The 14651-nt window shown below is 35.4% G+C and overlaps 1 protein-coding gene across 2 annotated transcripts in view; it reads left to right on the top strand.

Annotated features, from left to right (window-relative positions):
• GLRB (glycine receptor beta) overlaps nt 1–14651 on the top strand; it is a 74061-nt gene that overhangs the window by 43983 nt on the left and 15427 nt on the right. For both annotated transcript variants that reach the window (XM_080674267.1, XM_080674268.1), the window contains 4 exons: nt 3190–3419; nt 3527–3609; nt 5115–5255; nt 12718–12870. In XM_080674267.1, the coding sequence (XP_080530393.1) occupies nt 3190–3419; nt 3527–3609; nt 5115–5255; nt 12718–12870 (607 nt within the window). The remainder of the gene's footprint in view (nt 1–3189; nt 3420–3526; nt 3610–5114; nt 5256–12717; nt 12871–14651) is intronic.

The following is a 14651-nucleotide window of genomic DNA, read 5'->3' as shown; positions in this document are numbered from 1 at the left end:
CACCCCTAACTGCTTGCTCCCCCGCCAGCCTGATCGCCCCTAACTGCCTCTGCCTCGGCCCCTGCCACCATGGCTTTGTCTGGAAGAAAGTCAGACGTCCGGAATATGTCCCGTCGACCCGCTCTAATTAGCATATTATCCTTTTATTAGTATAGATGATTGAAACTAATGAGTCTTCACAAGTGGTAGGCCATGCATGTTTGCATGACATGGATAGAAACATTTATCAGGAAGCACCATCATGTCTACTGGAAGGCTTACTATGTGGGAGAGATAAGCCTTTGTCTTGGACATATTTGAGTTAATTTCTGTAGTTGTCACAATCAAAGTCAGATATGAAGTAATCACTTAAGTTCCATTATGAATATTAAAATATTTGTATATTTTGAAAAAAAAATTTCATGTAGCTGTGCATGGGAGGTTTCCATTTTCTAGGGTTTTAGGTGTTTTGTTTTTTTAACTCTCTCTTTGATTCCATGGTAATTTGATTGGGAAAATATTACCTTCCCCCCCACCACCCCAGTGGTGCAGATATGTTCAGTGTTAGCTTATGTAATCCTTAATGTATTTGACTTTGGCACTCCAAAACCATCTGCTTATGGCTTTTAAAAATCAATTCATATGTTGAAGTTTTGATAAACATCAAGTTTATAGTAGCTGTAAAATGTAGGTAAATTAAATATTACTTTACTATCTATAATTTGGTAAATGTTTGCTGTTATTATGTGCCTTACTTTCTCTAATTACTATACCCTGTCCAAAGATCATATGAGAAAGTAAATTTCCCAAGCTTTTCTAGAGTCATTACTTATTGCTTATGCTTAATTTTGTTATACATTTATAAAGTGTGTGTATATATGTTATATACCTTTCCATAGATAGAAATATATTAGGTCTTATTTAATTCTAGAGGCCACGTGCACGAAATTTGTGCACGAGGGGGGGGTCCCCTCAGCCCAGCTTGCACCCTCTCCAATCCAGGACCCCTCAGGAGATATCCTGGGGATCGGGTCTAAACTGGCAGTCGGACATCCCTCTCACAATCAGGGACCACTGGCTCCTAATCACTCACCTGCCTGCCTGCCTGGTCCCCCTAACTGCCCTCCCCCCCACCGCCCTGCTGGCCTGATAGCCCCTCACTGCCTCTGCATGACAGCCTGACTGACCCTAACTGCCCACCCTGCCAGCCTAATCGCCCCCAACTGCCCCCCCTGTTGGCCTGGTTGCCCCCAATTGCCCCCCACACCAGCCTGATCACCCCTAACTGCCACCCCCTGGTGGCCTGGTAGCCTCTAACTGCCCCCCTTTCAGCCTGGTCACCACTTACTGCCCCCCTGCCAGCCTGGTCACCCCCAACTGCCCCCGCTGCTGGCCTGATCATCCCAACTGCCCCTGTTGCTGGCCTGGTCACCCCTCATGGCCCCCCTGCAGGCCTGGTCGCCCCACACAGCCTGCTTGCTCAGTCATTTGGTTGTTCGTCACTAACCCCCATGCCAGCCTGGTGGTAGGCAGCCATCTTATGATGGCATGAGCGCTAATTTGCATATTACCTCTTTATTGTATAGGATAAGATGAACTATCATCTCTTTTTATTTAATTATTTGGATTTGAAGTTTATGACCTAATTCATTTTGATTATGTTAAAGGCTATGGATAGATAGAATAGTATTTTATGAATTTTGGGTGATTTAAAATACCAGTAAGGAAGCTGAAGCCCAATACAGTCTATACCTAGAACATTTTTGTTCACATTCTGAGCTCACTATATAAAATTAAAATCGTGCCCTGGCTAGTGTGGCTCAGTGGTTGAGTGTTGTCACATGTACCGAAGGGTTGCCGAGTGGATTCCTGGTCAGAGCACATAACCAGGTTTCCGGTTGTTCCCTGGTCGGGGTGTGTGCGTGAGGCAACCAGTCAATATTTCTCCCTCACATCAATGTTTCATTTTCTCTCTCCCTCTCCCTTCCTATCTCTCCAAAATAAAATAAAATGTATTTTTAAAAAAATATATAGCCCTAACCGGTTTGGCTCAGTGGATAGAGCATCGGCCTGCGGACTGAAGGGTCCCAGGTTCGATTCCGGTCAAGGGCATGTACCTTGGTTGTGGGCACATACCCAGTTGGGGGTGTGCAGGAGGCAGCTGATCGATGTTTCTCTCTCATCGATGTTTCTAACTCTCTATCCCTCTCCTTTCCTCTCTGTAAAAAATCAATAAAATGTATTTAAAATATATATATATATATAAATTAAAATCAAAAGACCTGAGTTTGATGCCTCAATGCTGAGTTTGACTATATATACTAACAACCCAATTTGTGCCAAAACCCTATTTCAATGACAAATATAAAATGTATTAAGTTATTAAATAGTTCCTAAGTTTACATATTCTTAAAATCTATGTCTCTTGATATAATTCAAAATTTTTTATATAATTCAATTTTTACAAAGTTTTAAAATTAAAACATTTGGAGATGGACCAAAAAAAAAAAAAAAACCCCACAAAAACCCTGAAGTCTAATTAGCTAATACTTAGTAGATTTAAAAACATTTTTCTACCATAGTTGAATATAACATAATATTTTGCATGTGCTTTTATCTGTTTTGCATAATCCAAATCTTATTTGATTATCTCATTTTCTCTGTAATCATTTACATGTCTGATAGTTTTTCTTTTTCCTTTTGAGGAACATATATAATGTGTTATATAATGTACATGGTTATATACATATATTATTTTTATAGTTTGCTACTAGTACTTAGTAAAAGACAAGAAGAAATATTTTCCTTTGGCTTCTTGTCTATTATTAACTAAATTTTATTACGGTTTTTGGGAAGCATAATGGTTATGTGTAGCAGTTCCCATGCTTTTATGATAACGATTCCTAACCAACTGGTATTTTGTATTTATATAAAGGTAAAGCAATTATTGGTAAAGTTATACTCTGACGTGTGAGCTAGCAAATGCTGCGGAAATGTCTGTAGAGAGTAATTAAATAGACACAAGGGTCTTTTTGTACTGCTGATGAAGCTCTTTGTATTTAGTGACTGAGCTGTTTTAATCCTGGTTAATGTTGGAAGAGAAAAAATATTTCTGCTGCTAATCATTGAAGCCTTTTTAAATCCGGCACTGAATATATTCTTAAAATTGGCAATAAACACACTCCTGCACACCTTTTTTTCTTCTCCTAGGATTACAGAGTTAATATCTTCCTGAGACAAAAATGGAACGATCCCAGGCTGAAGCTCCCCAGTGATTTTCGGGGCTCAGATGCCCTGACAGTGGATCCCACAATGTACAAGTGTCTGTGGAAACCTGATTTGTTTTTTGCAAATGAAAAAAGTGCCAATTTTCATGATGTAACCCAGGAGAATATCCTCCTCTTTATTTTTCGGGATGGAGATGTCCTTGTCAGCATGAGGTACTCTTTGATCTTTAATATTTGTACATTTATATTTTCTTTTTAAAATCAGCATATCAGGGAGAATTATGTTAAATGACTTCTACGACCTCTGTTTCTACTTTTAGGTTATCTATTACTCTTTCATGCCCATTGGACTTGACCTTGTTTCCCATGGATACACAACGCTGCAAAATGCAACTTGAGAGCTGTATGTAAAATGAAACCCTAAATGACTATAGGAATAAAAATATTTAAAATTTCTAAGCAATGCATTCTACTAATAACTTAGATAGCAATGGTAAAATCTAAGGCTTTTTATTACAAATAGTTATTAGGATAATTTATTTAAGGAGATTATCATTAGTCTTTTATTATTTTAATTTGTACTAAAACAAATCCTTTTGGTATAATACTAATTTTGTATTACAGTTAAATTGATGTAGGTGTTCACTTCTAACTTATTCCAGTTGCCATCTTCATTTGAATTAGTAATGTAGGCAAGGTGAAGGAGAAAATGCTGTTCCTAATAATTTTCTGATGTTAAAACCACATTTTTAGAGCAGAAAATTTGAATAACATTCAAAAATATTATTTAAATTCTACCAAGCATTCATTTTTCTATGGGTGTATAAACATTATTTTTTTACAAAATTTGATTTTCTATGTTTCTACGATCAGATAGATTTCATATCATAAAACATGAAATAGGTGCACTAATTGAAATGGTTACCTCTAAAAATATTAATTTGCTATAATGCTTGACTTTTGAAAATAAAACTCAAAATATTAACACTAATAGAAGGAATCTTTAACCTGATTAGTTGTTTACCATAACCTGTTTCTGTGGAGAATAAACAATAATAACCTTGTATGCAAGCATATGCTTATTGAATGATATGTTTTAAAATTAATGATTATTAGCTGTTTTTTTTTAAGTTACTAAATCTGGATCTTAAATTTGAATATTTATTGCTTTCTAACTATAAAATAAGATTTTTCAGATGTTAGTGTATATATGTCCATGTTGGTGTATGTATCATACATATGTGTGCTTGTGTATTTTCATTTAAAAATTCAACTATGTATTTATATTCCATTCTATTATCAGACGAAATAAAATATTGATTTAAAAAATATATGCACTTTAGAGTTGAACGGTAGGTTACTATATGCTGTAAAAGCCCATGTGATCCCTGAGTTGTGGCCACATTACTTAAGCCCAGAATGTGTGCTTCAGTATGCCATAATGATGGCCACTGGGCCGGGTTGGGGTGGGGGGGGGGCAGTAATGGGATTGTTTTATTGCTCTCCTGTGGCAATGCAACCCCTTTAGGGAAATTTGTACTTACTTCTTAAAAATGTTTTGGTGCTTATATTTATTTTAAATTTTCCAGGTAGTATATTGCATGATTCGAAAGCTAGTACCACTTATTTATTACTTTTTCTTATTGATGACATTTCAGAATTCTCACATAATGTATATGACCCTAGGATTTTATTTATAATATGCTGATTATTTTAACATATTCTTTCTTTAAGACAACTACCTTTAACTTTTGTGTTAATATTTTCATCAGTGGCTATACCTAACTTTAATAACAATTTCATGTCTCTTCTTATCATTTTGGTGTTGAATATTTGAATTATTAAAATACTAAGAAAGCATTGATAATTGCATTTCAAACTAATATTTTTATTTATTTTTGTTTATAGTTGGTTACACAACTGATGATTTACGATTTATCTGGCAGTCAGGGGATCCTGTTCAGTTAGAAAAAATTGCCTTGCCTCAATTTGATATTAAAAAGGAGGATATTGAATATGGTAACTGTACAAAATACTATAAAGGCACTGGTAAGTAATGATCTTTAAGTTAAACAAAACTAAATTCTATTTCAAATATTTGTTTTAATATTAATATATGCTAAGGGCAAAATAGAAGAAAACTAGTTAAAAATAAGTTCAATATTTATAAGTAGTATATCTTTAAATTATTGAATTTAAATCTCTCATAAAATTGAATTCACTAAAGTTTTTAAAAACATTTTCATTACTGGAGAATTTTGCCTTTTTTAATGTAATTCTGGGTAGGAAGAGGTTTTCAATTTTTTATTTTAGTAATATGAACTTAGCCAGGTAGTGATTTTCTTAAATGTTATGAAGAAATTCTACTTCTGGCAAGATTTAATTTGGGGCCAAACACTGTGGATAGGAGCAACATAATTCATTTATATTCATTTATTGTCTGTGAGCATTTTTTAGGTAGTAGTTGACCAATATTATTAGTTGTAAAAAGCATTAATCTTCATGCTGTGCAAGAAGGAATGAGTGTGTGAAGTAATTGGACATAAGTCAATATTTTTGTACGTTTAATATTATTGGCCTAGGTTATGGAACAGCCAATTATGAAAAGCACAACAAATTAACCTCATTCACTAATTACCTCAAGTTTTTACAGAAATAAAAATACAATAATCACTACTCAATCCTTTTATAATATGATTATTCTTAACCTTTGAGTCTCTACTGATAGTTATATGTTACTTAGTGATTTTATATATTAAATAGTGTTATTTTAATCAGCAATATAAATAAAAAGTGATTGAATTTTGATCATTACATTAATACTAATAATCAGTTTGACTTGTAAATACCACACAATTCTAATTACATTTCAGGAAGTAAATCAAGACAAAGATATTCAGGGATAGATATAGAGTTTACATTTATGGAAACATCTATGTTGACTCTTCAAAAATAACAATGTATAGTGTAATATATAGAATTCAGCAATATCAAATGTTTGAGCTAAAGTGTTGCCATCATGACATCATCAAGAATAAAATATAATTTAAAATATTTCTGTTGATATTAAAATAAAAGGTGGAGTGAACATTTGCATATTAAGAGTGTTATAATAAATGCAACACTAGGCAACTCAGAGATAAAGTTAGTTTAAACATCTGTTGTTGTTGATCTTCAAATAAATGAACAGTCCTTAGGAACTATTTACATATAAATTGTATATAGCCAATTTTTATATAAATGTTATATAATTTTTTAATTTAATAATAGATTATTAAATAGTCTTTGGGGACTATTTACATATATTTTACATTATTTATTTACATAGAAATGTTATATAACCTGTTACTTTATTTAAAGGTCAGTAATAACAGATGCTTAAACTAACTTTGTCTACAAATTGGTTAGTGTTGCATTTATAACACTGCCAGAGGGGAGGGGAATGATGGCAGGGGTGAAAAGGTAAAGGGGAATAAGAGGTGCAAGCTTCTTATTATAACTATAAAGTCAGCAGGTCAGGGGGATGTAATGTATAGCCTAGGAAATATATTCAATAATCTATAATAATAAAAGTGTAATATGCTAATTAGACCAGACATCCTTCCGGATGACCTTTCCGACGAAGCTGCAGTGGTGGGGCGAGGCAGAGGCAGCCGCTGCAGAGGCCAGGGCCAAGCCACTTGCACGAATTTTGTGCATTGGGCCTCTAGTATTATAATAACTTTGTACTGTGACAAATGGTTACTAGACTTACCATGGTGATCATTTCATAAAGTTTATAAATGTGGAATCATTATGTTGTACACCTGAAACCAAAATAGTATTGACTGTCAACTATAGTTTGATAATAAAAAATAATTACCAAGTTTTTTGAAAGGCCAAACTGAGCTCTTAGAAAAGTGGTCATGTAAGTACTCAATGAACAAATCATAGACACATAGAATTTTAAATATGGAAGGGACCAGATTGACACTGAAATAAAATAACTGAGATGTAGGGTGACTGAATGTCACCAGGCAAATCAGGGTCAGCCATAGCCTAAGCATATAGTATAGTACTCCTTCTCTCTATACTCCCCATTCAAATTAAGGAGACTGACTACAGTTTTAGGGATTTTTACAACTCACCTAGTAATTACAATAAAAAAACTTGAAAGTCAAGAAAAATCATTTGAGATGGTTGTGAAAAACACATATTTAGCAGATGACTTTTTTTTTTCTAGAAATTAAATTTTTTTAAATAAATCTTTATTCAGATTATTACAATTGTTTCTCCTTTTTCCCCCCATAGTTCCCCTCCACCCAGTTCCCACCCCACCTTCTGCCCTTACCTCCCCCGCACTGTCCTCATCCATAGGTGTATGATTTTTGTCCAGTCTCTTCCTGAACCCCCCATACCGCTTTCCCCCTGAGAATTATCAGTCCACTCCCTTTCTATGCCCCTGATTCTATTATATTCACCAGATTATTCTGTTCCTCAGGTTTTTAATTCACTTGATTTTTAGGTTCACTTGTTGATGGATATATATTTGTTGTTCATAATTTTTATCTTTACTTTTTTCTTCTTCCTCTTCTTTAAGAATACCTTTCAGCATTTCATATAATACTGGTTTGGTGGTGATGAACTCCTTTAGCTTTTTTTTATCTGTGAAGCTCTTTATCTGCCCTTCAATTCTGAATGATAGCTTTGCTGGGTAGAGTAATCTTGGTTGTAGGTTCTTGCTATTCATCACATTGAAAATTTCTTGCCACTCCCATCTGGCCTGCATAGTTTCTGTTGAGAAATCAGCTGACAGTCGTATGGGTGCTCCCTTGTAGGTAACTAACTGTTTTTCTCTTGCTGCTTTTAATATTTTCTCTTTGTCTTTTGCTCTTGGCATTTTAATTATGATGTGTCTTGGTGTGGTCCTCTTTGGATTCCTTTTGTTTGGGGTTCTGTGCACTTCCTGGACTTGTAAGTCTATTTCTTTCACCAGGTGGGGGAACTTTTCGGTCATTATTTCTTCAAATATGTTTTCAGTATCTTGCTCTCTCTCTTCTTCTGGCACCCCCATAATTCTGATGTTGGTACGCTTGAAGTTGTCCCAGAGTCTTCTTACACCATCTTCGACTTTTTGGATTTTTTTTTTGCTTTTTGCTTTTTCGGTTGAGTGTTTTTTGCTTCTTTGTATTTCAATTCTTTGACTTGATTTTTGTGTTCCTCTAGTCTGTTTTTGGGTCTCTGTATAATATTTTTTATTTCAGTCAGTGTATGTTTAATTTCTAGTTGGTCCTTTTTCATATCTTTGAGGGTCTCGTTATATTTATCGGCCTTTTCTAGGATATTCTTGAAAAGCCTTATAACCGTGGTTTTGAATTCTATATCCAGTCGTTTGTTTTCCTCCATTTCTTTCGTTTGTGATCTGATTCTTTGACGCCGCATTTTCATTGCTTCCCTGAGTTGGTAAGGTAGATTTGTGTGCTAGGTTTCCAATATGGCCCAGTGGGTCTGCCTCCCCAGTTAACCTGAGGTGGACACTCTTGGTGCACCCCTTTGTGGACTGTGTGTACAGCCTTGTTGTAATTAAGTCTTGATTGTTGTTGGTATCACTGGGAAGAATTGACCTCCAGGCCAGTTGGCTGTAAGGATCAGCTGTGTCTATGCTGGGAGAAGTTCAGTGCTGGAGACAGCCTTATAGGATTAGACTTGCCAAATTGCAATAGCCTCTGTGCTCAGCTTGGATGGGGTGGAGTCTCAGTCTTGGCTTCCCGTCAGCCTTGCTCTTGTGCGCACATGCGCGCATTCAGAGCTCTGCCTTCCCCTGCTCCCGAGTCTCCGCCCGAGAGTCCAGACTCCCCCCACAAGAGCATGGGTCCCCAGGGGCTTGCCTGGAACCGGGGTTCAGTGCAGTCATAACTGGGGCCCAGTGCAGTCAGGAGCCTCCGACTCCCTTCCACTAGGGAAAGCCTGTGGCAACCTCTGCAGCCTTTGTGCGCACTGGCACGTGCGCGCTTTCAGTCCTCTGCCTTCCCCAGCTCCCGAGTCTCCGCCCGAGAGTCCAGACTCCCCCAGTAAGAGCGTGGGTTCCCAGGGGCTCGCCCGGAACTGGGGTTCCGTGCAGTCAGAACTGGGGTTCAGTGCGGTCGGGGGCTTCCTTCCCCCTTCTGCCAGAGAAAGTCAGCCAGGCTCTCAGCCACCCTTCCTCTCTGCACACACAAAGACCCTTTGCTGTACCTCCAATTCTCTGTGAGCTTTTCTCTTTCCTTCTAGTTGTAGAATTTTCACTCAGCCAGCTTTCCTGTGGTTCTGGATGGTGTCCGTTCTGTCTTTTAGTTGTAGTTTTGAAATTGTTGTGCGAGGCAGCAGTTTAGGTGCTTACCTATGCCGCCATCTTGGTTTCTCTCTAGCAGATGACTTTTTGAGTTCTGGCTCTATTTTAGGCTTTTTTAAAACTGATTTGTAGGAATTCTATGACTTAATCCTCACAACAATACTCTGAGTTCATTACTTTTATTCTCCCTGTTTACACATGAGGATAATGAAGCAAAGACACTGCCCAAAGTCTACTGTTACTAAATGATGTCCTGGGACAGTGAGTCTGAGATCACTGCACAACCTGTGGAGTCAGTCCTATTGGACTTTGTCAAGACTTACCCACATCCAGATTATATGCTTAACATTAACAGTCTATTGTTTTGAAAAAAAAAAGTAATATGTTTATCGAAGTTTTAAAATTCATCTAGAGATGAAAATAAAACTAGTAATCTTATTTCTGATTTTAAGTAATAGCATAAAAAAATGGAGCAGCATTGAAATTATGGGGCTTTTAATTTTTTTTTTACCTTTAATCCCTTCATTTAAAAGTCCCCATTTGGGGATTCAACAGTGAATAAAAGAGAGAACGATATCCTTTTATAGATTCATACTCTAATATGGTAAATAAATAAACAGATATAGTTTATTTTAGTTCTGAGGAGGCAATAAAAAGGTGTGCTGTGGTAGAGAGTACTTAAGGAATTACTCAAGATTTATGACAAGTAAAGCATTTTGTATAATTTTTTGTTATCATAAATAAGTCCCTGCTATCTCATTAGTTACAGAAAAAAATGATAACAAAAAAACTTAAGGTTCATATAAAAATACTTGGCACTGTGTTTCAGTAAACATGCTTTATCAGCATTTACATGAATCATATGAATATAAGTAAATCATAAATTAATCTTTGCATAACATTTAAAAATATATTTAGAAAAATAGAACATTCAAAACATATGGAATGCTTAATCAAGTAGTGAAAAAGATATAGAGAGCAACATATATAAAATAATGGCCTATATTTTCTTTAATATGTACAGAAATATCAGAAATAATGAATTGGCTTTAATTGATTAAAATTTTTTAATAATTGTAGAAATTGCAAAGGTGGAGAAATATGTGGGAAAGCAAGTATACAAAAATACTTAAGTTGGAAGCCTGAGTGGATAATAATGAAATGAAATCCCACAGGAAATAGAAAGTAAATTGAATTTGCCAATGAACATTTATATCAATTAGCTGCCCACCTGCCTCTCATAAATGTAACAGTACCAGGAAGAGATCAAAAAAGGTCAAGAAATGTTTCTCATAAAAGTTTATGGAGCAAATCGCGATAATATCCAAGCCTGTATTTTACTGCCAAATGCGTCCAGGTCTTGGGAAGCTCCCCCAGAGGTGCCTTCCTAAGGGAACGTGGTGGAAACTTGCTTTAGAGTACAGGACTCATGTTATTTGGGCTGTCATTTAAACATGGTGGGATGGAATGCAAAAATTTGTCTTAAAGCGAACTCTATAGTAAATTATATCTGTGACTACTTGGGCTACCTAAAAATATATAAGCGCATTGTGTCATTCCCTATTTCTCACATACTAGATGAATATAAAATTAACTTAAGTGATACATTACAAAGCCAGGTAGTTCCGAACCACTTGTGGGAAATACTGCGAGCTCTTAACCATCGCATATTGGATTTATGAAAGATTATATTTTGGAAAATTTGCACGTGATTGTTAGTTAGAAACATATGTTCTTATTTGTCTGGGCAAGAAGTTAAGATGAGTTGGCTGGAAACAGAAAAGGGAGGGATATTTTTTTTAATGTTTTGCCTTTTGTATCTTTTAAAACCTGTGTCTAGTTTTCATGAAATTAAAATTTAAAAAGAACAAACATTCTGCATTTATTGTTTTTTGATAATATGGAAACATGTGGCATAATTAGAATTTGCTTCAGTCCAAATCAGCTATTTATTGTTCTTACATGTTAGCTCTAATGATGGCAAATTTTGTTATAGGTACCATTAATGAATTAATATAAAGATTGTTCTAGTGTCAGAAGTATATACATTCTTTATAACCATGAAAAATAGATAAATATTACTTTTAAATGTAAAATAGTAAAAAGTAATATTCCTTTTCCTATAATTATTTTATTTATTTATTGTCAAATTTATTTGTTTCAACATTTATAAATAACAATGTACAGTTTAGGCTGAACACAAGTGAAGATATTTTAACTTCTTGGTATTTGTACATAACCTTTTGTTGAATGGTAAATGACATTTTTATTTCAATTTAGTGCTTTAGACATTAAATATCACATTTAAATTGCTGACTGAAAGGATTAGAACATTTAAAAATTAAACTCAAACATCTGGAAATATTCCAATGTTAGGAGAATATTTATGTCACTTATTTTCTGTCTCAAGTCAGCAATGGTTATTATGAGGCTGCTCATAATTTGTGATTAATTTTGGGGGACTAGTTGATGTCATGGCAGCTCTAAAATTATGTTGTAAAGAAATGTCTGCATTTGTCTCAGCTTATGAAAATGAAGTCCTTTCCCTCAGTCAGAGAATGTTTGAGGGCCTGGAGTGGAGGAAGGGAGAATTGAGAGGAATCTCAGATGCTTGTACTTTATAATATTTTATCTATATAAAATGAAAACACTTATTCTCACTAATGTTTACTTCCAATACATTCTTAATGTTTAAGGCTTAAATATGCATATAAGTGTAGGAGACTGCCATGCTTTCTAGATAAGAAGTGATACATGCGGCTGAAAAATTATACTGACCACGTGTATTCCAGGAGTGTTTCCTTCTGGACTTGTCCTAATTTGGTTTACTGCTCCCTGTATGATTCCTTGAGATCATTTTCTCAGAGAGTAAATGAAAAGTTTAAGTCCATTGTAAATTCTCTGAACAAAGGCTTCTAGCCAAGGCAGTGATGTAAGTGGAGCCACACATTGGTATCTGTTTCTCAATGTAATAATGAAGTTGCGAAAGGTCAGGTGAAACTGGCCCGATAGTGTCATTCTTATAGACCACATCATTCACACACACACACACACACACACACACACACACACACACACACACACACGGTGACTTTGCAAAACTGTCTCAAATAAAAGTAACATAACTTATAGGCACTTTATTGATTTCTGAAGTGGATGTGGGTGAGAACCTCATGTTTTTAATACATTTGTTTCGGAAAGGGTACTACACCTGTGTGGAAGTCATCTTCACCCTGAGGAGACAGGTTGGGTTTTACATGATGGGCGTCTATGCCCCGACCCTGCTGATCGTGGTCCTCTCCTGGCTTTCCTTCTGGATCAACCCGGATGCCAGTGCTGCAAGAGTGCCGCTGGGTAAAGTGCTCCACGCTTCCCTCTTGTGTCAGGAATGTGTGATGTCTTTATTGAACTAACTATACAGTCAAATATTTTGAAATAATTAGTTTGGGAGTTGATGGCAAGCTTTTTCTTCCTTTTTTTTTTTTTAACCTCCTTAAAACTTGCCATTAAGTTTGATTTTCTTAATATTTAGGCACTCTCTAATTAAACTCAGTTTTGTGTGTGTGTGTCCTTGGGGCATTTTCAACAGTAAATCTATCCTACTTTGACTTTCATAAAATAATGATTAATATGTGATACTCACTGATAACTAAAGTCTAAATACCAAATAGTGACAAACTTAAAAACAATAAATTTTATGAAAATCTTTCCAATAAATGTTTTATACTATCTTATACTCTTTACCGGGGATATAAAATCCTAATTCTTTAAAAAAAAAATGACTAAGCATCACTTTCCTAAACATCAGTTATTATGCACTATATCATCAGCAATGGCTAGAAAGAGTAAGGGCTGGTTATCCATACTCTCCAATTCGTTATTTTTAATATTCTGTGACATGGAAGCACCGTTAGCCAGAGGTGAAAATTGTGTCAGTATAGGGATTAAAAGGACTGTGCTTGGGGAGATCATCAAAAGCCTTTCTAATGGGTAAAGGGAATGGATTTCAAAATAAGGACATTGGAACATGTGTTTGTTCGGAGACTTTTAAATCTTTTCGTGACTGTGTGTATATGTATGTGCATGCATGTGTGCATGTTCTGAATATCGCCTAGAACTCACATAGGTAAAATTGTGATATATCTGACTTCTCAGTGAAGTGACTGATTGGTTGCAGAATTTCATTCTTTTTTCATCCATCAGAAAAGCCTTGTGCAAATCTCCCTGTTCCAACTTATGGGAATAACTAAATGAATTATAGATTTTGAAAAGAAGGAAACCAGGAGAGAAGCAATGAAAATGACAACTTTGTCTAAATAAGAAACTTGGAGGTTTACATCTAATAAAAACCACAGAGACCAAATCTATGTCTTAATAACCAAACATGTAGGAAATTTTATTCTAAGGGTCACGTAACAGTATTGAAGACAATGACAATTGATAGATTAATTATTATAGAGGATAAGAATTAACTAGGCAGTATAATGTTCTGGGAATAAAACACCCAAAACTAGATTTAAATTACTAGACTTGTCAAAAACATTATGCATTTCCCCCAAATAGTCAATATTTTTTGGTTTACTAGAAATATTTTACTCTCATGCAGTAACACAGGGGTGAGTGAGCAAAAGTAGGTTGTTTTTGTGTGTGTGCCATTGTGGCATTCTTTTGAGTTAACAAAGCTATTGTAATAATCATAACCTGCATGTCTTTTTCCATATGAACAACCGTAAACCTACTTTTGCTCTGCCCTGTATAAATTAAAATGTCAGTACATATGTACTATGGAATACTACTCAGCCATAAGAAAAGATAAAATACTGCCATTTGTGGCAACAAAATAAGTCAGTCAGAAAAAACTAGAACCCTATGATTTCACTCGTATGTGGGATATAAAACTGAAACTTACAGGCACAGACAACAGTGTGGTGGTTACCAGAGGGAAGAGGCTGGGAGGGGTAGTAAAGGGTAAAGAGGACCAAATATATGGTGACAGAAGATGATTTGACTTTGAGTAGTGAGCATACAAAGCAGCCTACAGATGATGTATCTTAGAAATATACACTTGAAACATATGTGATCTTGTTGCCCAGTACTACCCCAATAAAACTAATGAAAAAATAAAATATAAAGAA

Source organism: Plecotus auritus, assembly GCF_963455305.1.
Source record: "Plecotus auritus genome assembly, chromosome: 6".
NCBI classification, from domain to species: Eukaryota; Metazoa; Chordata; class Mammalia; order Chiroptera; family Vespertilionidae; genus Plecotus; species Plecotus auritus.
Note: the sequence above shows the minus strand (reverse complement) of the source record. Positions and strands in the feature narration are given on the sequence as shown.